The following is a 24,694-nucleotide window of genomic DNA, read 5'->3' on the forward strand; positions in this document are numbered from 1 at the left end:
CCGATGCAAATATTTTATGTGACTGTAATGTTCTGGTTTAAATCTGTGTGGTTGCAGAACTGTAGAAATTGTAACAGCTTTTTGTAGGTCAATTTGGTGACAAGTATATAGTACTCTCCATTTGTATGGATCTGCATCTTAGACAATTTAAAGCTGCAACAGACTTAATGGACTGTTGTCTGTGTGGTTTCTCAGACTGATTTTTTTAGATAAGATGCTTAACTTTTTTTTTTTTTTTTCCTCCAGAAGGTCTTCCTCTTTGTCATGTGATTTTCTAGATCCAGAGTCAAAGTCTGTACTTATGTTAAACAAGCCACAATGATGATGCAAAGGAATTCCATGAGATGTATGAGACATAAATATAAAATGTCTGCCATTCTGTTTTAACCTACACTGTGTTATTGTTGCTGTGGAGTCCATATGTCTCATGGGGCTTGATCTGTGTCATCTTCACTCTGCACCTTTTTTCATGTTTTCCCTAATGTTTTTTCCTTTCACTAATCTGTCTCACTTCCACGAGTCTTACAGTTTTCTCTGTAATGAGAATAATCATTAGACAGTGACTGGTATTTCTGACAATTGTAATTTGAAGTTATGGACGTGACTAAGGTCACACTCAAATACAGTAGATTAAACAGTCCTTCAAAAATTGTTTAAAAAAAAAAAAAAAAAAAACCTTCAGATCCTGTGGTACACATACCTGTTTCCAGTTATTGGTCTTTTTCTCTGTTCAGTTTGCAGTGTGATATTGGATGACTGAACATTTTTTGGAAAGAGATGATGTGGTGGAGATGTTAACAACAAATACACATCTGAAATGTGAGTCTGAATGCTCATAACTCTTTCTAAAACGGTGGAAGCAAGAAAGGTTGGTCTGGTTTAATCTTTCACAAAGTGTTGTGGGCTGTTGAAAAAACTTGTCGTGTTATCCATTGTGTAAATATTTATGTAAAACATGAGGCACTAATAAATTTAGAGGAGTGAGGAGGAGAAAATTTATTTATGAGATATACTGGGGTGCAGTAAGATGAAACATTTACCATTTACAAACACAATTTATTGAAGAATTATAATAAATTCTCATTATTTTTGGATATTACTTTTAATATGAAAATCTTGACCCGGAAGCAAATACGCTACTATTTCCGGTGTAACTGCTGAACTGAATTGTACGGAGCAAGTTGTTATTACACACTAAATTATGGTTTCCGCTGTATAACCTGCATATTTTCATTCAGGTCGTAGTTAATCTATACACGTACTTGAGCAACTCGACTATGCTCATAGTTTTATTGTCCTTCCTTTCCATTTTGTTCAACAATTCCACCTGTCAAACTAAGCTAGCCAGTTAGCCAGTGGTAGTTTGTCAGTGTAAAGCAGGTGGACAAGATTATGCAACACTTGAGGTTTTAATGTTATTTACAGAAAGTAAGTGTTATTAATGGCAGCTCGGCAACCCTTCACAGACACGGATACTGCAGACGAAGCAGTGAGGACGACGTGCGACGACGCAACGACATGCAAGAGGTACAGTACATGGAGTATCCTAGTTAAACATTTACATTAACTCCAGCTGTCACTTTTGTCTAAATAAATGTAGCCATGAAAAAGAAATCACCAACAACTGCAGTATCGGTCAAGTGCAACAGATACATTTTAACATTAACAATATTTTATTTCCTTTTTGTTGTGTAAATAAAAATCTCACAGTCTCTCTTAAAAGACAGTTGCCTTTTTTTTTAACTCTCATTGTTAGGCCTGATCTGGCTATGCCAATCTGCACTCAAAGTGCAAAATTCACTTTTTTATGGACGCTATAAATGCCTTATTTGTCAGTGTGTGTCTTAAAATCTATTTAGTAAATTTTACCACTAGGGGGCAGAGAGGTCACACGTTTGAAGCCCAATGCTCCAAATTCAGCGTAAATTCCAGAGGACTCTCAGAGCTGCAACAAATGAGTACATTTTGTTGTTTCTCAGTCAATTGACAAATTATTTGGTTGATAATGTCAGAAAAAGTGATTCTCAGAATTCAAGACAATGTCCTCAAAAATCTTAATTTGTCCACAATTCAAAGATACTCAGTTTATTGCCACAGAAAAAATGTACCAGAAAATATTCTCCTTTACAGGGGTGGAATGAAGTATTCCAACTTAAAAAACTGCTCAAACAGATCATCAGGGATTATCAACTATTTGTGGATTTATTTAACTCCCGACATCTAATCAAGTACTTGTTGCAGCCCTGGACTACACTGACTTATACAAAGGAAGGAAAAGGCTACACATTGGACAACTGAACAGAAACATGAAATACAGTATGGAGTTATGAAAACTACATGACAGATTGTTTGGTCCTTAAGTCAAAATATAAGGATTTTCTGTTAGAAATTTTTCAGGTTTTTACAATTGGGCAAGATCAAGAAAAAGTAAACATCAGTGTCAAAAGTTAAAGTTTTATCTATCATTTCTCTAATAGGCAAATTCTTTAGCTTAAGAACTTTATTTTATGAAACTGTTTGCAAAATTTCAGTATCACTTGTAGAAAAAAGATATAAAGATATAATCAATATAAAATGAAACCTAAAAAGGACTAAAATATGTAAATGCCCTATTGACTAATAATAATATTTTCTCTTGCTTGTATAAGTGATATTTCAAATCTCTGACTCTGTAGGAACTAATTATTAAACAGTTCAAGAATTTAGAAACGTTATGTACGATCAAATTATTTGCAAAATATGCTCAGCTATTAGCTGTATATATCACTTCAGTTGTAATATGTAAGTTAAACAAAAGTTCATTTGCATGTTTGTAGTGTTTTAGTTCCAGCAAAGTCTTTCATTCTGACTATTGAACAAAGTGACAAACTGCTGTCCCTGTGTCACAACATATTTGTGTTCCTAGAAACTTCTTATTTAAACATTTTTATCTAATATTGATCACAATTGTAGTTTAATATCATAGCTAAAGCCCTATGTTTAATTTAGTATCGATTTCTTAGGCAGACAGCATGTTTTGTACATTTGTGTAAAGTGAAAAAAAAAAAAGTTCAGTTTGAGTCCCTGTGTCACACAGCAGTAATTTAAGTAGTTTTACCCCAACAGTTTATTTCTGTAAATTACAACATGTGTCATGTGAAAGTACTTACTTAGACCTGTTTCATACATGTATTAAACTTGGAGATAAGTTATTTAGTTTTCAACACAGATCTTATTGAACATGAAATGTGTCACTGCTTGATCTGGCCCAATTGTGTTTGTGTGAGGAAAGAAATTATTGTTTAACAAAACAATCTACCAAATTCAAAGCACAGTGTTCTGATGAGGTCATTAATAAGACACATTGAATTGCATTAAAAATATGGACAGCATTTTAAATATTCATCATTTTAAAAAAAAAAGTAGGCTATGCTCTCATTTCTAACCTTGTATGCCACCACTTAGATAAGCCTACTTATCTTTTTTGCTGTATTCCTTACTCACATACTGCCTGTCTCTGCTGATAAAGCACACTGTTGTCTTGTTGTTTAGGTTTAACTCTATTACATTTGTTTTTCAGGTTCGCTACCAGTAAAGGCTATTGGAAGGACCCTTATATTCAATACTTTGCCAGATCTGTAGGGGAAAGAAAGGCTCCTGAAATCAACAGAGGCAAGTTAACATACCATTTCCTTGTAATGTGTGTAGTTAATTTCAAATGAACACATTGTATGATTTCTGTGCCAGTATAAAAGTTATGTTAACACTAGTCTGTACACATTCATTTTATATTTCCTTGTCTTGTCTGACAGGTTACTACGCTCGCGTTCAAGGTGTAAATCATCTCCTTGATGCATTTATAAGGAAAGCAGAATGTGACTGTCAAGTGATTAATCTTGGTGCTGGACTGGACACCACATTCTGGAGACTAAAGGTTTGTCTTAAAGGCTTAAAAACTCTCAGTCTGCATTGAATCCGGCTGAGGTATTCAAAGTAAAAATGTGACCTGAAATGCATTTTCACAGTCACATTAAAAAGGACTCACTTCCTTTTTTGGGATCAAGATTTGTTTAGTGCAGGGCCTGTAATAAATATCATTAAATTAGCTGGTTATGACTTGTTTTAATCTAAAATAAAATCTAAAAGTTGAATGTTTCCGGAATGCAAAGAAACCCAACATATGTGTCTGTGTGCTTTACAGGATAAAAACCTCATGCCAAGGAAGTACTTTGAAGTTGATTTTCCAACTGTTGTGGCCAGGAAAATACACAATATAAAGTAAGACAACCATGTTTTTCCCCCATATGGCATTTATTAACTAATCAGCCACAGGTTCTCTTTTCTGATTACGAGATGCAGTGTAACATACTTAAAGCTGAATATTTTTAACTTAAGATGGAATTCCCTTAAGAATTTGTTATATCTTTGAGATTAATATTACCATAAACATTACTCTGAACAAAAGGCAGGGAAAGTGGCTCACGCTTTTATTACTCTCTACATTTTGTTGTAGTACAAGATAGAAATCTGTAGAGGGAGACAGAGCCTTCCACTTTAGATGTTACAGTGCTCCAGTGCATGCAACAACTACCAGTATATAGGTAAAACTCATATTAGGTAGGAATAACTTTTTACAAGGGCAAATACTAAATTTATAGTAATTATTGCAATGGTATCTTAAGCAACATGCTTTGTTAAACTTTACATGTTGTAACCTGTAATGAAGTTGTTCTCACATTTTTTAACTGAAGACAGGAAAGAGAAATTTTGTGTCTAGTTGGGTCTCAAAGTTACTGATATAAGCTATAAATAACCATGGATCACCATTATTTTTGCTTGTCGTGTTGTTTATGTAATGTTTGGTCCAGCCTTTTTGTTTCATTGCATCTTTCACATCTTTTTTTTTTTTTTTTTACCTCGTTGCATTGTTTTTGTCCAGTTTCATCTATTACATGATTTTTGTCTTGTTGCACCAGTTTTGTCTCATTACTCAAACTGTCCTCTGCACTTCACGTAGCTCTACTGAGGTCAACATTTATAAACTCATCTACATTAGAATTGTTTTCTGTCTACATTTTGGAAAATTGTTTCACAAATTGTAATATTTATGTACATTTCTTGGCCAGTTGCCAACCAAATAAAAACAGCCCTATGTCCATTTTGGGTTCCAACCCTTGCTTTGGCTTCCCGGCTCTCATGTATTTTTCACATGTTTGTCTTAAAATGGTGATTATATTTTTTATGTTTACTTTTTTATATTAATTGTAATAACAGCATTTTTTTTGGAACAGAACAAAACCACCACTGTCCAAACCTGTCATTGAAACCCACTCAACAGACTCCCTACTGCTAGGTAAAAACAGAGTTACAGCTGTAATTGTTACAGTTATTTCAGAACCTCTCTATACATGAAAAATGCCAGTTCTTTCCATCTCTTGTGTGTGTGTTTGTTGATGTGTTTATTTGTTTGTTCAGATGCCCACAGCCTTGACTCCGACCGCTACTGCATCCTCGGAGCAGACCTCAGAGACATCTCCAACCTAGACGAAAAACTGAAGAAATTCCAGCTTAACCCTGAGTATGTGATGTATTGTCTTAGTTTTATTTTCCATGTTATTCAAGTTAATCTTTTGGAGCAAGTCTTTTTCAATGCCCTGTCAGTTGTCTTTCTTGCGCTGCCACATCTGAAAGAATCCAGGGCTTTAGTTATATCTCTGTGTTACTCACTGTGAGAGAGCTCAGATAAGAGTCACATGCTCAGCAGTGAGTTATCGTGGATATGTAGATATTCATGTCTGTATTGAAGAGATCCCCCACCCACAATGTGTTGTGTTTGTCTCACCCTATGGGCTTGAAAGCTGAGATCAGACTGTTAAAAATACTAGTAGTATTTTGAAACTTGAAGTACAACACTAGAATACAACTGTGTATGCAGCTAAATTTTAAAATAAAGAATAAAATGGTTTGAGAGGGTTATATTGATGTTAAAAAAAAAAAACAAAACAACTTTGGAGCTTGTAGACATGGCTAGGTGACACGGCCAGAAATGACTAATGTTTTTGGACAACAGATGATTTTGATCAATTTCAAATCAACAACATTAAAAAAACAGAAAGAAGAAAACATGATTCAAAGTCTTTTTCTTTGTCAAACCTCTATGCTGTAGGTACACATTATCAACTAACAATTACAAAAAGTACCATGCATTATTTGATGAAAACAACATAGTCACAATATATTACAGCAGTCAATTCCACTTTGAATTTTGTTGAACAAGTAAGCTCAATTAAAAATCTGTATTACATTTAATAGTATTAATTTGATATAATACCCAGTCTTACCTGTGTGTGATGTTAGGATGCACAAGCATTGTTTTTTTTTCTTGTATTTTATCTGACGTGTTGACAGTTCAGGCTTGTTCAGTGCTTTACTTCCAACTTAATCATTAATGCACAAGTTCATAGTTTTTCTAAATCCATCCTCAAGTATTCTGCAGATTCACATGTGAACACTGGTACAGCTTTTATTTACTGTTATTACTCCTGTTCACACTAATCATGTGCTGATCTATTTGTTAAGTAATGTTCATGTCACCGCTGGGGGAGAAAATCTTTATAAAATCTTTATTCTGTACATAAATGTATTCAAAGATGTATCTCAACATTACATGAGGCATACAGAATCATTCCAAATTATGATCTTTTTAGATGAAAATGTACTGTTTTTGTCTCTATGGACAGTTCTTTTTTAGATTATTAATATTTTGTATAAATGACCCTAAAGGTAAACTGTGTTGAAGAAAGTTCGCTCAAACTACAAGGGACCTTTTACCGAGCAGAAGGAAGTAAAGGAAGGAAATTAAACCCTTACAGTAATGATATGAGGACATGTTTAAGTGCATGTTGGATCCTCATGACCTTAAACTGTAAGTCGTTTAAGGCCATGAGGATTAACGCTAGTTTGAGGCAGGTTTTCCCACTGTTTTTTGTGCTTCAGACAAGGATTAGTGTTTATCATGTTTAACTACACTTTTCTGTGTTTCTCATCTCCAGACTACCTACACTCCTGGTGTCAGAGTGTGTGCTGGTGTACATGACGCCCGCCCACTCCTCCAATCTAGTTCGCTGGGCTGCAGAAACCTTTCACACTGCCATGTTCATCAACTATGAACAGGTAATGACTCAGCTGTGGTACAGATGTCGGCTTCTTCTGTTAGTTCTTGCGAGCATTTGGAAGTTAATTTATTTTGGTGTTGGAGGATCTAATCCAAGCATTTAATCAAATATATCAGGGCTGTCAAACTCGTTTTAGTTCAGGGACCACATTCAGCCCAGTATTATCTATAGTGGGCTGGACCAGTAAAATAATAACATAATAACTGAAAATAATATCAACCCCAAGTATGTGTCTATGTTTTAGAGTGTAAAATGTGAAATTACATCAGGAAAATGTTTACATCTCCACACTATTCTGTAAAGCAATGGGAACTAGAAGCACTCAGAGAGCGCAGACCTCCGCCAAGGCTGATCAGTGGCCCCCCCCTGTGGCCCCCCCACCCCCGATCACCACCAAAATGTAATCACTTCTTCCTTATCCCATTTCCAACAAACCCTGAAAATTTCATCCAAATCTGTTCATAACTTTTTGAGTTATGTTGCACACTAACGATCAGTGGCCCCCCCCCCCCGTGGGCCCCCCCACCCCCGATCACCACCAAAATTTAATCATTTCTTCCTCATCCCATTTCCAACAAACCCTGAAAATTTCATCCAAATCTGTCTATAACTTTTTGAGTTATGTTGCACACTAATGATCAGTGGCCCCCCCCGTGGGCCCCCCCACCCCTGATCACCACCAAAATTTAATCATTTCTTCCTTATCCCATTTCCAACAAACCCTGAAAATTTCATCCAAATCTGTCCATAACTTTTTGAGTTATGTTGCACACTAACGATCAGTGGCCCCCCCCGTGGGCCCCCCCACCCCCGATCACCACCAAAATTTAATCATTTCTTCCTTATCCCATTTCCAACAAACCCTGAAAATTTCATCCAAATCTGTTCATAACTTTTTGAGTTATGTTGCACACTAACGATCAGTGGCCCCCCCCCCGTGGGCCCCCCCACCCCCGATCACCACCAAAATTTAATCATTTCTTCCTCATCCCATTTCCAACAAACCCTGAAAATTTCATCCAAATCTGTCTATAACTTTTTGAGTTATGTTGCACACTAATGATCAGTGGCCCCCCCTGTGGGCCCCCCCACCCCTGATCACCACCAAAATTTAATCATTTCTTCCTTATCCCATTTCCAACAAACCCTGAAAATTTCATCCAAATCTGTCCATAACTTTTTGAGTTATGTTGCACACTAACGGACAGACAAACAAACAAACAGACAGACAAACAAACAAACAAACCCTGGCAAAAACATAACCTCCTTGGCGGAGGTAATAACATGAACAAACTGAAAGTTATTAAGAAAAATAATTATAGTTTTAACAATATTATGCTTCAGTTTATCATTTACACATGTGAATTACAACTTACAGATCACAGTGGATCTACAAATGCACAAAACATTTATTAACAGACAGAATATTGTTAAAATTGCACTTGATTCTCTTTAGACATTTCAGGTTCATATTTGTTGAGGTTATTCACATGTTTTGTGAAATGATAGTTTGTTTTAGTGTAAATGCAGTACAATTATATGAAAATGTTTACATTTACAAAGAGAAAAATTTAGAGCTGTGAGTATTCATAGGTTGTTATGATAGTATTTTACTAGTCCGACACATTGGAGATTAAATGGGGTTGAATGGGTTTTGTGTCTTAATAGAGTGTTTAAATATGTATATGAATGAATGAATGAATTTTTATTATGTGTTCTGCATAAGAATATGCCCAGCCCTTACATGGGCTTATAAGAAACCAAAAGTATGAACCAAAGACCAAATACCAGACAATAAGCACAATAGATACAAACAAGACAATGCACTGACCTATTTAAACAAACACATCTGCCCCTTTTTCCAGGCTTTACAAACAAGTAATGCCAATTTATATACATTTGAACTAAACAACCATTTCATCTTTAGTCCCCTTTAGCAACCAGGTTTGTCCATCTGTGTCTATGTCTATTACTACATCTATTACATTGTTTTTTTTTTGTGTGTTTTTTTTTTTTTTTTGTATTGATAATTTCTTTTCTGCTATTTTTCATTATACTTGAATCGAGCAACTGTAACACCCAATAATTTCCCCCTGAGACTAATAAAATATTTTGATTCTGATGTGGCCACTGAACTAAAATGATTGTAATATCTTCAGTGTAATTTTTGCATTTTAGAAATTCATCCCACGGGCCAGAATGGACCATTTGGTGGGCCGGTTTTGGTCCCTGGGTTGCATGTTTGACACCCCTGAAATAGGTAGTCTGTATTTTCTGTTTTTCTTGTTGGAGGGATGAATGATCAACTACAACTGAAAAGCTGCAGCAGTTGACATATAGCCTTTCTAAAGAGAACAACTTTAAGTTTAATCTTTACAATGTATTTTGTGCATTTTCAGGTGAACATGAGCGATCGATTTGGCCAGGTGATGATTGAGAACCTCCAGCGTCGCCAGTGTACTCTGGCAGGAGTAGAGGTCTGCCAGTCTCTGGACTCGCAGGTAACCCTCCAGCTCTTAACTTTTCTAAAACTTTAACAGAAATATATTACAAAGATGACCTTGACAGTGCGTTGTGTATTGTGTGGTGTTTGCAGAAGGAGCGCTTTCTGAAGGCTTGCTGGGAACATGCTGATGCTCTGGACATGATGACGGTCTACAGTATGCTACCACAAGATGATGTGGCAAGGTAATAATAGACTAACACTAACCATAGCCGTCTGAGCTGAACTGTGTGTGTTTCATTGAACTGCATATAGTTTATTTTCCTTAGGGCTGCAGGAGCCAAATCAGGAGAAAAAACATTATGAATTACACTTTCCTTCTGCAGCAGTAATTTAAAAGATTTAATAGAAAATAATAAAAGATGAAGTATAAAGATGATCTGATGCTATTCCAGCATATGAAGTGAATCGAAAAGTGAACTATCATGTTTATCAGAATTGCAATGTTGCTTTTGTGATGAGCCACATCACATATTTAACTCTCTCTGGGGAACATTTACTTTAATCATAAACCAGTCTACAGAAACTAGAGAGGTCATGTTTGCTATCAAACCACTTGGCATTAGTGGAATTTTTGCCACATAATGCCAAAAACTACAGAAGAATTAACCTGTCCTTAACTATGGACCACATGTAGACCACTGTAAGCACCCCTGTTCATGGCTGAGTCTCACTTCCACATTGATGCTTATCTATGGCCTAAAACACAGAGCAAGGGTTTCTTTCAACTGTAACAGACTATGTAATGCTCCTTTCACTACACGTCTCAAACAGTAGCACATAGTTTTTAAGGTGGACTGTTTTCTTACCTGTTTTTTGCTGTGATATGACTGCTCTATTTGTTTTAATTGGTTTACTTGCATATTGGCAGTGACTGAGTCTTCAGGTACTGAAAATATGTTCATGAATTTGTACTGGATTGTGCGAACAGAGAAAAAAATATGTCTGAGCCTTTTTTCCAGAGCTCTCAGGCATTGATACACATATGAGGCATTCACAATATGTATAAAACATCTAGTCTTTCATTGTTTTTAAGACATCTTTAACCCATGAAGACCAGGGATGCAACAGTACTCAGGAAATCCGTGTTTGGTCCGCCCTGCATGGGACAATCTGCCCTTATGGACCACAGGTTTTTGGCATTTCAAATGATTTTGCGCTGGTGGCAAAAGGCAGGTCTGCCCCCACAAGTCTCTCTCCCTCTCTCTCTCTCTGGACATGCATGTGAGCATGCAGTGGAGGGAAGCCCCGCCCTTCAGTGAGTGACAGACAGAAAGACAGGCAGCCAGGCAGACAGAAAAGCGGCTTTAGACTCAACACACATCAGAGTCCTGCACAGATCCACCACATTTCCAAATCCGCATCCACCTGTACCCACGTACATTAGACCCCCAACCCAACCTGATCCATCACTAAACACATTGTCTACACAGTAACTCACTTTTAAGTTCCCGCGGGTTCCCAACCCGGTGCAGGACTCTGGTACACATACAATACTGTGATACACTATTACAAGGAAATGCGTACGTGGCGTTTTTATACCCCCATATCCATCCATATGCACAACAGTAATTTTTTTTTTTTTTTTTTAAAAAGGTCCCTTTGGGCCGTATGTGTACACATGCCTGTTTTATACGACTGTGTGTCCAAAAATATATGAGAAGGGGTTCTATTGTTCAGGACAGAAAGCGTGGGCTACCTATTCCGTTGCACCCCAAATAAAGACCCAGTGCTAATTTTGTGGCATTTCCCAAATGAATTTTTCTCTCTATTTAATCTTTCTTAAGTGATTTGTCACCATTTGTTACAATATTATCCTCTGTATTTAGACATTTTCACTGTAAATCATGCATTTTATGTTGTATTTTAGATTTAATTTCCTGTACTTAATTTAGATGCTCATGAAAACTCAGAGTAAATTCAAATTCAAACATTATTATGTAAAAACAGTGAATACTGACGAAAAAGTGACTTCTTCAGCAAAGATATCAGTAAATGAATGTAAAACGGAATGTCTTCATCCACTGTCATTTATCAAACTCCATGGGTTTTACTGGTGAATCAGTGTAGTAGAAGATGATGGTGTTTGCACATTCACTACGGAGCCTCTGAATGTCCAAATGGGTCATATCTGATGACCATGAAAAGATGACAAACTGCATTTTGCACCAATTATTTGCATGTATTGATAGAATTAGTGGATCAACAGGTATTAAACATTATAGGTGACTATGCTTTTGGTTGCCGGTGGGTCTTTGGGTCTTTATGGGTTAATGATAAACCAACATGACCATCAGGTGGTGATGCAAAAGAGGGAAATACTTCCTTTAATGCTAAATTTAGTACATTTTAACCAAAACCAAGTAGTGTACTCAGTTAAAAATTATGTGCTAATTAAAAAAGTATGTGTTGTAGGTCTGGAGCTCTGCAAGATCTTTCCTGTCCTTGATGTTTTGTCTGCCTTCTCTGGATATTATTAAATATAGGAAAATATACAGCAATAACATGATATTATATTCTGTTCTCCTAATTATAAAAGAAGATTGGTGTTCTCTGGAAAAGATTATGCAGCGTTTCTGAGTCTGGCCAAAGATACATTGTAAAAGGTCTTAAAAAGTCATGAAATTATCCTCCTCAAACCTGCAGATTATTCTGTTATAGATTTCAACCTTAGCAAAACCATGTGAAATGTAGAGAGGCTTCAGTCATTAAAGGTGTAGCAAGCTTAAAACAACAAAGACAGCAAACACCAAGACAAAAACAACATAAAACACATGAAAAATTTGAATGGTGTTAAAGACACAAGACACCAAAAATTACATTTAAACAGAGATCTGAACTGTCAGAACTGACAGCTGTTTTGATAGTGAAAGAATCGAGAAATTTGAAGTCTCCTCAAAAATACATCAGGAATTGCCATAGGTGTACACTTTTACTTAGATGATAGAGATTAGAAACCTCTGCTCTAGATTCAATATTTGTACTAATTCTTTTGGTAGTGTGGTAGTGTTGTGGTTAGCACTTACACTATGTCTCACAGATTACGGGTTTGACTCTCAGTCGAATTAGAGCCTTTCTGTGTTGAGTTTACCTGTTCTCTTCACACCATGTGGGTTTCCATTGGGTGTTCCAGTTTCCCCATTATTACAAACAGATACATGTAGGTCCATTCTTCTGTCAGCACCCCTGACCACGGTGCTGATGTAGACCTAGAGTTGGTTCCTGAGCTAGGGTAGTGTGTGTATGTATTAGGATGGGTAAAATGCAGAGAGCCACTTTCCCTATGGGGAAAATAAAGTGACTTAAAGGGTAGCTGTAGAGAATTTTCATTGCTACCTATTTCAAAAGATCACGTATAATACCAATGGTTCTGTCCGGTAACTGAAGTTATTGCCTGTTTTCAAGGAAGCTTAAGTACTAAGTCACTTCCATCAGTCAGGTATGGTCAGTGACATATTGCCTCCTTCACGGGCTTTTCCAACATCAGTAGTGATGCAGACGGTTAGCTAATGCTAATGCTACTGCTAGGGTAGTGTGTGTATATTACAAGGTTCCTGTGGGGTCTTAAAAAGTCTTAAAAGTCTTGAATTTACAAATCTGCATTTAATACCTTAAAAAAGTCTTATAAGGTATTAAATTTGATATGGTAGGTCTAAAGTTATCTTGCCATAAACTTGTTCGCTGTATTGTGTCTAAATGTGTCTGGGAAGGCGAAGCTCTTGATTTACCGGTCAATCTACGTTCCTACTCTCACCTATGGTCATGAGCTTTGGGTCATGACCGAAAGGACAAGATCCTGGATACAAGTGGTCGAAATGAGCTTCCTCCGTAGGGTGGCTGGGTGCACCCTTAGGGATAGGGTGTGGAGCTCAGTCACCAGGGAGGAGCACGGAGTAGAGCTGCTACTCCTCCACATCGAGAGGGGCCAGCTGAGGTGGCTCGGGCATCTGTTTCGGATGCCTCCTGGATGCCTCCCTGGGGAGGTGTTCCGGGCATGCCCCACCGGGAGGAGACCTCGGGGAAGACCTAGGACACTCTGAAGAGACTATGTCTCTCGGCTGGCCTGGGAACGCCTCGGGGTCCCCCCGGAAGAGCTGGAGGAGGTGTCTGGGGAGAGGGAAGTCTGGGCATCCTTGCTTAGACTGTTACCCCCGAGACTTGGCCCCGGATAAAGCGGGAGAAAATGCATGGATGGATGGATGGTGTCTGGGAAATGTCCAAGCTGCAAAGAAATTGTTAGTCTACTCAGTTCCACCTGTTCCAACCCGACAATATATATACTGAAATTAGGAACCAATTATGACTAACTTTGCAGCCCTCTGTGAGAAACATTCAGCCCAACACACCTGCAAACGTTAGTCATGTGCATCGCCCAAGAAAGCTGACTGGGAACTTGGAGGGTCAACACCAACTTGTGCGCCTAGTACAGCAGCAACAAAAATCCACCTCTGAAAGATGTTTGGTTCTACCTCGACCCTAAAAGCAGAGGTTTTGGGCAGTCTACATACTGCAGCTAAACACATGTCCTACAATGCCAATGATGGAATTGCAGAGCTGTTTAAATGCATGTTCCCTGATTCAGATATAGTTAGCATGTTTCGTGTGGTGCTGAAAAAATGGCTCTACATAGCTAAATTTGGATTAGCAGTATACATCAAGACAGAGCTTGTTTTGAAAGTGAACAACGGACCTTCATTCTTATGTTTGGCTGTGATTAAATTCTGTTTTAAGTAGTCTTAAAAAGTCTTAAATTTAACTTGTAGAAACCTGTAGGAACCCTGATATTTGGATGGGTGAAATGCAGAGACCGAATTTCTCTTTGGGGAAATGCTAAAGGGCCTTAACCTTAACTTTGTCCTTTATTCCCTTTAGAATCGAACAACTAGAGTTCCTTGATGAGAGGGAGCTGTTGCAACAGCTTCTTCAACATTATAGCATCTGTTGGGCCACCAAGGACAAACTGAACCTGGGTACGTAACACACAGTTACATTCCATGTACATTTCAAAGACATATAAACTGTAGGAAATCGAAGTTTTAGCTGCTAAATTCCTGAGTGTTAACTCCTGCAGCTATGGCGCCAAGCTGTCACTCAGTTTATTTGTTTAAGGTTACACAGATGTGTAAAATTCTTCATGTTTCCACCCATCCATATGTCAACATATCTGCTGCTGTCATTAACAAGAACAGGTCATGTTCCATTTCCTCAGGTCTGGCGCAGTTGGCATTTTGAGTATGAAACTGCCCGTAGTCTGATGAGCTTCACACGTGTATTCGCCAAAATCAACAACCAGAGAAGATGTGTAATAAAGGAGACGTGGAGAAAGAGGAAGCTGGTGTTCTTCCACGGAGGACTCATCTGGGAGTTGTTCCAGTGTGAAAACTCTCAGCAACAGCAGAATGTGCTCCAATGAGTGTCCTTTATAACCTCGCACAGGTTGGAGGTGATTAGGGTGAGGGGTGTGAGGAGGATTGTCGCTACACCGGCACCGGATGACCTGTAAATGACTGCAGATTGGATGAGTTATGAGTCTGTTTTATTATTTTTGCTCTGAGACATTGTTGTCTGTAACTCCACAATCATCAATAATATTTGACAATTCCTTGAACGGATGGCATTTCAAGGATTAGAGATGTCATATATGTGTGTTTGCTCTGTTTTTATGTGCCATTTAAGGTTTATTTATGAATATACTGTACATGCATGTGAGTAAATCTGTCTTAAACTGCATGAAGTGAATGAAACTGTAGGTTAATTCAAGTCTGGTTTTGAAAGGTTTTGTATTATATTGTCGCCTCTAGTTTTGAAACAGCAACAGAGAACAACACAATTAGTTTGTAATACATTATATTTGTGGAATGCTGTTCAGGTGCAGTTGAATTAAAATGTCTTTTTGTGTAAAAAAAAAAAAAAAAAAAAAGAAAAATACTCCATTGTATATATTACATTATTTTTATGGAGTTCATATCCAACTCAGAGTCAGTTATCTTTAGGAGGAGGGACCAGTTGGAGAAGGGTAATGCCATAAAGAAGTTAATATCCGCTGGTTCACGTGTTTTTGGTAAGTTTTATCTTGTGTAATTTTTTACCCTCAGTTTATCTGTATGATCATTTATGATCTCAACAGCTCTGAGAATGGAGTATTTTTGACGTATACACACTCCTCCGCTGTACTGTAATGATTTTTATAGAGAAAATGAGGATGGGGTTAAACAAAACTCATGTTTTTCTTGTGCTGTCAGGTCATAAAACTCTCTTAATTGTAATCTAATCTATGTAAACCCTGTTCTCTCACACTCAATAACACTTCTAATCATTTTTATGAGCTCCTCACGACCTTTTGCCAACTGTCTTGAGAGTATAAACAATTGCAGGAAGGTGGGGCATCTAGGGAAATAAAAAAACATGGGGATGTGCGTATGTATCTTCCTGTGAGTCCCCCAATTATACATAACTGTACTCACCAGTCCATCTACTAGTACAGGTTTTGGACAAGTCATCCAGGGACAGTATGTCAGGGGTTGAATCGAAGACGGAGGTGTTCACCATATCTGGTCCGGAGATGCCAGAGCCTGCAGCCAGGAGTGGCAAGACAAAAAACGAGAAGAGCTGCACTGTCTTTGAACGTTATGTCCAGCCCTGCTTTGCCGAGCTGTTTGGGACCACCCTGTTCGTCTTTGTTGGGTGCTCATCTGTTGTTGGGAATGTGGCACTGGGGGCCATCCAGCCTGCTGTGTCTCATGGGCTGGCACTGGGGGTCCTCATCACGCTGTTTGGGCAAATCAGGTAAAGACATTTTATTTAGGTAACACCTGTTGTGCAGTATTTTACACATAATTGATAAGATGCTACAGACAAAAGCATTAAAATTGAAGGAAATATCGTGTTAAGTTGGGGAAAGAGTGTAGTAACACTATAAAAAATATGGCCATTACATTATTTTAAAACATTCAATGAGGCAGTATTATTGAGTAAATTTAAAGGTGTAAAATGTTGATTAAAATGTCTTTTTAAAAAAGAAAAAAATGCCTAAATGTTATGACCACGTTGATTCAGCTTTGTACCTGGATATTATACTACTAAATTATTCTACTAAATACTATATTATTCTACTGAAACAGATAATAGGTAACATATTTACTTAAATTTAGTAAGGTGTTATTTTGTTATTTCCAATTTAGTAACATTTCTCACTGTTATCAGGAAAGTATTACATAATAAATATAAACATCCATGGAAAACATGTTATACCATTAAGTAGCATTAAATTTGATGTAATAAAACATTATGTAGAAAAAACAAATTTAATGTACAATGACTGAAATATGGGACTTTAAAACAAAATAAATCCATTTCTGTCTAGTCCTTATTTTGATTGAAAGTGTTTTAAATGTATTCAGGAAATATATTCGCCTTTAGTAAATGCTGGTTTTATCAATGGACTAAACAGAAATTAGGATGAACTGTAAACCATATCCATGTTATTCCCATTTTCACACTTTTAAAGGGTAGGTCCTCATTTTCTGTTTATCTTCGTGTTGCTTTGTTTTTCTGAAGGATCCGCTCCATGATTATCAGAGTGTATTATCAATCCAAGAGACACAGAGTAAAGTTCAGCTTTTGTTTATTCTAGTGGAGGACACTTTAACCCTGCCGTGTCTCTGAGTGTCTACCTGTGTGGAGGAATGGAGCTGCTCCTCCTGGTGCCGTATGTTGTGGCTCAGATGTGTGGAGGCATGATGGGAGCTGGTTTGGTCAAGGTAAACAGGAAACACACCAGGATCTACACCAGTTAACATACACTCACACTCTTACGTTCCTTACATTCATCCTAACACTTATGACTTACGAGTGATTAAAAAAAAAACAAAAAAAAAAAACAACAACACTTCTAATCATCTTCTTAGCTACAAATTGATGAATTTGCCTAAGATGATCCTAAAACATGGAAAAAAAAACACTCCTCATTACATCTTAGCCACAAATTGATGAATTTTCCTAAGATGACCCTAAAACCTGCAATAATAAAAATAAATTTTGTTTTTAAAGTACAGGTTCTCCCAGTTTGTGTATAATGGGACTGTTTCAGGTCGAATTTACCCTAAATTTGTAGCGCTGTAAGTCCACCACTGTCCATCAAATCAAGGAAATCTGTAAATTTTGATAACTCCTTACATGTGAAACTATGTCGATTCCATCTTCCATGTTGAATTAGGGAAGGTCACTAAATATGAAGAAAGAAAAATCATTCACTTTAGAGACACTAAACACTGACAAGTTGAACTGGCCCCAAAATTAAAAGAAACATTTAATTTTTTTTGATGTGTAAACATAATAATCTATTATGTGATAGTTATTTTTTACTCCATGAATCAGTGGTTTAAACCCCCCAAAAAACTCACTCTCCCTGCTCTCTCAAACATTAATAAAGGCTTACTCACCCATTTGATTATGTGCAAGGAGCAGGAGAGGATCTAAAGGGCGGATTGAGGTGTTTCACCCCACCCAACTGAACTTCACTGCCTTCACCTGCCACCAGATGTTCTGAAAACTACCTGTAAAAAAATAAACCACCACAATAAATTTGATCAAAAATAATTTAAAAAGTATTCTACTTTACTACCTGTGAAGACTTATTCACACAGGATGAGTGCTACTTGTGGATTTCTAGTAATTAAAGTAAAAGTAAAGACATTTATTCCTGTGAAGGTATTCACCCTCTGCATTTAAGCATGGCCTGCTACTGAAGGAGCCTAAGGACAGACTTCAGATCTAAGCCACTACCTTGGCTACGAGCACTGACAGGAGAATTAACCTAGCATAGACTTTTAGATGGGGGGGGCAACTGTAGGACTCAGAGGGATGGCACGAGAAGAATATGCAAACACCACACAGAAAGGCCCTAGTCAAACTGGGGAGTGAACATTGAACCGTTTTGCCTTTGAGGTAAAAGTTCTAATCACTGCGCCACCGTGCTGCTCCATTTGGAATAGATATTTGCCAATTGGAGGCAATTTCACAGGCAACAGCATGACAATGCAATATGATAGAAAAGACTTCCATTCTTCCATTTTTTTTTTTTTTTTTTTTTTATCCCTCCCACAATCCCACCCTACCTGAAAGAAGACAATTCTTAATGTAAATCCAATATTGACATGTGATCAGCACAGAATACATACGACAATTGTCTAATTAAGAAAAATAAGTAGCTAAAATAAAATAGAGATAGAAAAAAAAGGAAGGGAGGGGGGTTCAGTCATCACAATCAGGTAGAAGTGTCAAGGTTTCAATTTAATTTAAGTGAGGTCTCCAATTTTTTTTCAAATGACTTTAAGGAGCCAGTGAGGGAAAATCTAAGATTTTCAAGTCTAGTGGATGCCAGTATTCATTCCATACAATCCCATACTGCGTCTGCAATTTGTAAATAAAGGTTCCACCACAAATTATCTACCCTGTTTAAACACAGGACTTTTTATTTCCTCTGTGCATCTGTTCAGCCTATTCCTCAGGTGGCTATAGAGGCTACAGGGGTCATAGAAATTAGATAGTGAAAATGTTTTTTTGGATTAAGATTCACAAGGCTCAAGTAGCATGAAACCCATTCACTGAACAAGCAAAAAATGACATCTCTAAAGATTATGAGCTGGATGACTTTAATGATATTTAGAAGAAGAAACCTTTTTTCAGCTTTTCAGCTCTTACTTTTGAGTGATGAACCTGGTTGTGACATCAGAACTGTGGAGTAAATGAGAATTTTAAAGAATAAATAAATACACATGCACACACACTTCCACTATCTTGTGTAAATTAGGCCCATCAAACACAGATTTGAATGGTTAATTTCCATATCCCCAGAGGTTCGTCCACAAGTTGTATTAGTCCCATATGAATAGGGCTTCAGAGGCAATTACATATATGTTTTTTTTACAGAGTGGAACTTTTACTGATCTTGGAATTTTTTTATTTAGCTGTTAATACTTTTACTTTGTAAAAGCTGTGCAGTTTTCTTTAAAGACTAGTCCTGTTCCTGTTGTGCATTAAGATTCCTTTGATAGTGTGTTGATTCAGGACATGGTGACAATAAATAATTAAAAATTTTTGTGACTCTTGTTAAATCCACTTACAAATTGAATAGCGAGGATTCACATGCCCCCTGTGAAGACCTATTGTCACCACTTTGCCACCCCATGTAAAATTTTCTAGATACTGTGAAGGAGTAAAAAATGAAGAGTATCATGAGTAAGTACTAAATGATAAATAAATATCATCTATATCATGCTATATATGGTATTTGTTTTACTTTCAGGCTGTGTACCCTCCAGCAGTGTACGGCCTTGGAGGAGCCTTCGATGCTGTGACTTTGTCAAATGATATTGGTAAAGCCACGTTGGCAGAGGCTATAATGACCATGTTTCTCACCACAGCCGTGTGCATGGGCGCTGTCAACAGCCAAACCAGCACACAGCTCGCTCCCTTCTGCATAGGCCTCACCGTGACAGCCAACATATTAGCTGGGTGAGTTTTCAGCAGGAACCAGGTAAACCAGAAATTATTACCGACATCTTTTCTTCAGTTTCCTCTTCCACCCTCATCATAGTTTTTCCAAGTTTATCAGTACTTTACAAAGATAAACAAACTCCAAGAAAAATAACTATGAGAGAAATTTCCCAGTTTTCCCAAAGGATGGAGTTTTTACTAAATTATAGAAAGTTATAGGTTTTTTACATAATGTTTTTAGAGGCTTTCTTTCCTACGTTAAGTCCAAAATATTGGTGGTGACCTATATTATGCTAAAGGTTGCTGAATAATGAAAGTATTGGAAACCGCATGAAAATTTGTTTAAAGATTTAATAGAAATTTACCTCTTAGTGCTACTGCTAATTTCAAAAAGTTAAACACGTGATACAGACAGGACCAAAGTATCTATGATAGCAGCTCTTCTCTACATCTGTATTATCACTTATCAGGTACATGCTGAGGTTTATTAGGTTTTGCCTTTTATGATAGGTATTTACTGCTCTTTTATTATGTAATATCTGTCTAGCGGTCACTGTTATTCACCCTTTGCTCAAAGCAAACGCTAATTGCATTTTGTATTAGACACATGGGTGGAGCCCAGAGTCACTTTATTGCCTTCATTTTGGTGAATTGTAATGTGGTGGATTGTAGCGCCGCTGTGGCTCAGGTGGTAGAGTGGGTTGTCCAATAACCACAGATAATACAAACAGATGTGGAGATGAGCTGCTATCATAGATACTTTGGTCCTGTCTGTCTCACGTGTTTAACTTTTTTAAATTAGCAGTACTAGTACTAGGAGTTATTTTTGAATTAAATTTTAAACATATTTTCATGCTGTTTTCAGTACTTTCAGTACTCAGTGTCTATGTATGTTTGGTGGTGGTTGGAGAGGCCGTTTGGTGTGGACTGGCAGCCACATTTCTATCAGCCTGTCCCAAGGCAGCTGTGGCTACAGATGTAGTTCACCATCACCAGTGTGTGCCTGTGGAGTGAATGAGTAATGGACCCAATGTAGAGCACTTTTAGTGCCTTGAAGCACTTTATAAATCCAATCCATTATAGACTGTACATTTATGCATCACTTTCTAGTGGGAATTTATTTATTTATGGATCATTGATAAAAGAAAACAGGACATACAGACATAAAACAAAGTCAACTTGAATATGTCTGCTTTAGATTTGCAGTCACTAGTCCTTCTATAGTCATGATAAATGCTGTTTTGTGTCAGAGGGGTCCTGTCTGGAGCCTGCATGAACCCGGCCCGAGCCTTCGGACCTGCTGTGGTTGCAAACCACTGGATCCATCACTGGGTCTACTGGGTTGGACCTATCTGTGGGGCCCTGCTTACTGTCGTCACTGTCAGGTTTGTACAATCCGCTGTAGCCACTGTAGTCAGTGTTGGGGAATAACTAGTAACATGTAACATCATTATATAGTTAAAATACAAAATGAAGGTAACTGTACAGAGGAAAATAATGTAACAAAATCCAGTTTCCTATTGAAACGCTGATGATTTCGCATGGTTTACGTCTTTTATGTTTTTCCTTTTCTACAATTTGAGTTTGCTATATATTTGATTTATTTGGATAGTTGTGCTTTGAAATCAAAATATGCCAATACTAATTCAAGTTGTTATTAACTTTTGAGTATGCATATTCATGTGGTGGCCATTTTCCTCTGATATCATGCTCAGGTTATGAGGCTAAAATGCTTTTGCTAACACATTGGTACATTCAAGTCTTATAATTGCTGAAAATCCATTCATTAATTTCATTCATAAGTAAGTTGTAAGTCATTAATGAAAAAACACTGAATATATTCCAAAATCTGGAGGAAACAACTTCAGAGTAAAGCAACATGGTTGATAACCCACAAGCAACAGCTAACATTACCATTAAATAGTTTGATATGATAAACAATAGAACAGGTGTTTACATATAGCATCAACACACATATATTTTAGCCTGGAGGTTAAACATAAAACTTGCAAATTAATATTAACTGTTGTACAGTTGCATTTGTTGTAATGTTCCACAGGCACATATTTCAATTAGCAGATGAAGGGTAACTGTATTAATCCCTTGGGGAAGTTCAATGGCGTGTTCAAATAGCAAATAGCACATTCTCTAGCATAATGTCATAAGATTACTGAGTCTACCAAAACTTCTGAGGTGAGGTAAAAATGCAGCAAGACATTGATAGATGCACATAAATATTTCAGAGTCAATTCATGAAGGAAAGAGGTTGAATGCTAACATTAGCTGTTGTTCAAATGTGGGTCAATGGGTTGTCAAAAATGCACTGTCCCTCCAGATTTTCCAATCCACTATATAATAATGATATTGATAATGATTTGTTGTATTTTTGTGTTTATACGACTTGAAGACAGCGGTACAATATTATGTTTTATTGCTTATCATCATGAGTGTGGGAGGAAAATGGCCACTGCTTTAAATGATCCAATTACTACCCAGTTTAAAACATTTGTAGGGAACTTGTTAAAAAATAAGTGTTGAAGTGATGACACTCAACAGTGACCTATAACACATTACTACTTCAATAGTAACCTTACCAAGACTGATAACTTTGGCAAGTGTGTGAAATGTGGAACAATGAAACATTATATGGTATTTTATGACTGGTAGTAGCATGTTTCAGATCTGATAGTGTCCTTCAGGTGTCGAGCAATGTTGGCTGAAATCAAAGAAACACATTTTTACAGCTGGTATTTATCGTAAATAATTACATAAACAGAACTGGCAATGACTTCTTTTAGATTTCGTAGTAGTAGTTTAAAGGTCAGATTTTACAACCTTCTTTCTTCTTTTCGATTGAACTTTGGCCTTCTTTATTCACAGCCAAAAATCTCCACTTGTGGCTCCACCCATCGAGGTTTGGCGCTATTACACGCTGACCTCCTGGATAGTTTAAATCTTTATTCTCTCAAACCTCACTGATGATTAAAAACATCTTAACATGGCAATTTTTAATGCAATTCAACTAAAAGTGCCTTTTTCTTGCAGGTTGCTTTTTGGTGACCAGAAGACTCGACTTCTGCTGAAGTGAATGCTTAACGTATGAAAGGCGAATGAGTCCCAAAGAGCCTAAGGAAAGCCTCTCTGATTGGATGTCCATCAAACAATAAGACTGTGTGTTATTTCAGTTGGTCAGAAAAAAATGCTCCGGCCCATGTGTATTCGTCCTTGGACTAGTCTAAAGTTTTGGCTCCTAAGTGACATTTGTATTTCATGATGCAATAACTTTTTTTTTTTTTTTAAATCAGATAAGAATCTGATTTTTACGACGGCGTATTAGGGCCACATAAGAAAAAAAAAAACGCTTGTCACTACGAGAATAAAGTCGTTATTTAACGAGAAAAAGTTGTTATTTAACGAGAATAAAGTCGTAGTTTTAAAAAAGTCATTATTTAACGAGAATAAAGTTGTTAATTAACAAGAATAAAGTCGTTAATTAATGAGAATAAAGTCATTATTTAACGAGAATAAAGTCGTTAATCAGACTAAAGTTGTAGTTTTAAAAAACTCATTGTTTAATGAGAATAAAGTCGTTAATTAACGAGAATAAAGATGTTGATTAATGAAAATAAAGTCATTATTTAACAAGAATAAAGTCGTACTTTTATGAGATTAAACTCCTAATATTTTGAAAATTCGACAGAGTTTCTGGTTTTACAGCGAAGGCAACAAGCGAAGCAGCAAATTTCCCTTCTGTTGGACTCAAAAACTTGGAGTAGAATCCCCACAGTTTGTTCAGAAACACCAAACCCTCTCTGTATAGTTCTCTGGTGGTAGCCCTGCGGCTGACCACTTCATCAGTTTCTCCTCCACAAAAGAGGCAATTTGCTACAAATCAGTTCGGTTCTCAACAAACCCAAATGTGTGCAAACTCTCTTCAAAGTCCTTAGAGTAATGTGTTGATGGGAGGATAGACTCAGTATTTGGCCTTTGTGCCTAACCCCCAAATGAAAGGAGAACTGCACTAAATGTTCCAAGTTCTACATCGATGAGTAGGCACAACTTCTCATTGTATTATGACTTTTTTCTCGAAATATAACAACTTTATTCTCCTTAAATAACAACTTCATTCTCATTAAATAATGACTTTATTCTCGTTAAATTTGTTTTTTAAAACTACGACTTTATTTTCATTAAATAACGACTTTATTCTCGTGAAATAATGACTTTTTAAAAACTACAACCCTTATTCTCATTTAAATAACGACTTTATTCTTGTTAAATAATGACTTTATTCTCGTTAATTAACAACTTTATTCTCGTTAAATAACGACTTTATTCTCGTTAAATAATGAGGTTTTTAAAACTACAACTCTATTCTCATTAAATAACGACTTTATTCTCGTTAAATAACGACTTTATTCTCGTAGTGACAAGCTTTTTTTTTTGTTGTTGTTGTTGTTCTTATATGGCCCTAATACACCGTTGTAGATTTTTCCATGTGTTGGACCTCCAAAAGATTGTGCTGGACAAATTCCAGAGA

At 36.9% G+C, this 24,694-nt stretch overlaps 2 protein-coding genes across 2 annotated transcripts; both read left to right on the forward strand.

Moving 5' to 3' along the window:
* Window positions 1-1,149: 1,149 nt before the first annotated feature.
* Window positions 1,150-15,564, forward strand: lcmt1 (leucine carboxyl methyltransferase 1). Its single transcript, XM_030122675.1, has 11 exons — window positions 1,150-1,527; window positions 3,560-3,651; window positions 3,792-3,913; window positions 4,181-4,257; window positions 5,271-5,332; window positions 5,455-5,557; window positions 7,032-7,152; window positions 9,554-9,655; window positions 9,751-9,842; window positions 14,530-14,627; window positions 14,867-15,564. The coding sequence occupies exons 1-11, from the start codon at window positions 1,442-1,444 to the stop codon at window positions 14,887-14,889; spliced, it is 978 nt and encodes a 325-aa protein (XP_029978535.1). The 5' UTR covers window positions 1,150-1,441; the 3' UTR covers window positions 14,890-15,564.
* Window positions 15,565-15,703: 139 nt separating this feature from the next.
* Window positions 15,704-23,476, forward strand: aqp8a.1 (aquaporin 8a, tandem duplicate 1). The gene is made up of 5 exons (XM_030122677.1): window positions 15,704-16,443; window positions 17,291-17,417; window positions 19,964-20,172; window positions 21,405-21,539; window positions 23,200-23,476. Exons 1-5 carry the CDS (start codon window positions 16,169-16,171, stop codon window positions 23,240-23,242), a joined length of 789 nt encoding a protein of 262 aa, XP_029978537.1. The 5' UTR covers window positions 15,704-16,168; the 3' UTR covers window positions 23,243-23,476.
* The last annotated feature ends 1,218 nt before the right edge of the window (window positions 23,477-24,694 follow it).

This window comes from Sphaeramia orbicularis, chromosome 19 (assembly GCF_902148855.1).
Source record: "Sphaeramia orbicularis chromosome 19, fSphaOr1.1, whole genome shotgun sequence".
Taxonomy (NCBI): Eukaryota; Metazoa; Chordata; class Actinopteri; order Kurtiformes; family Apogonidae; genus Sphaeramia; species Sphaeramia orbicularis.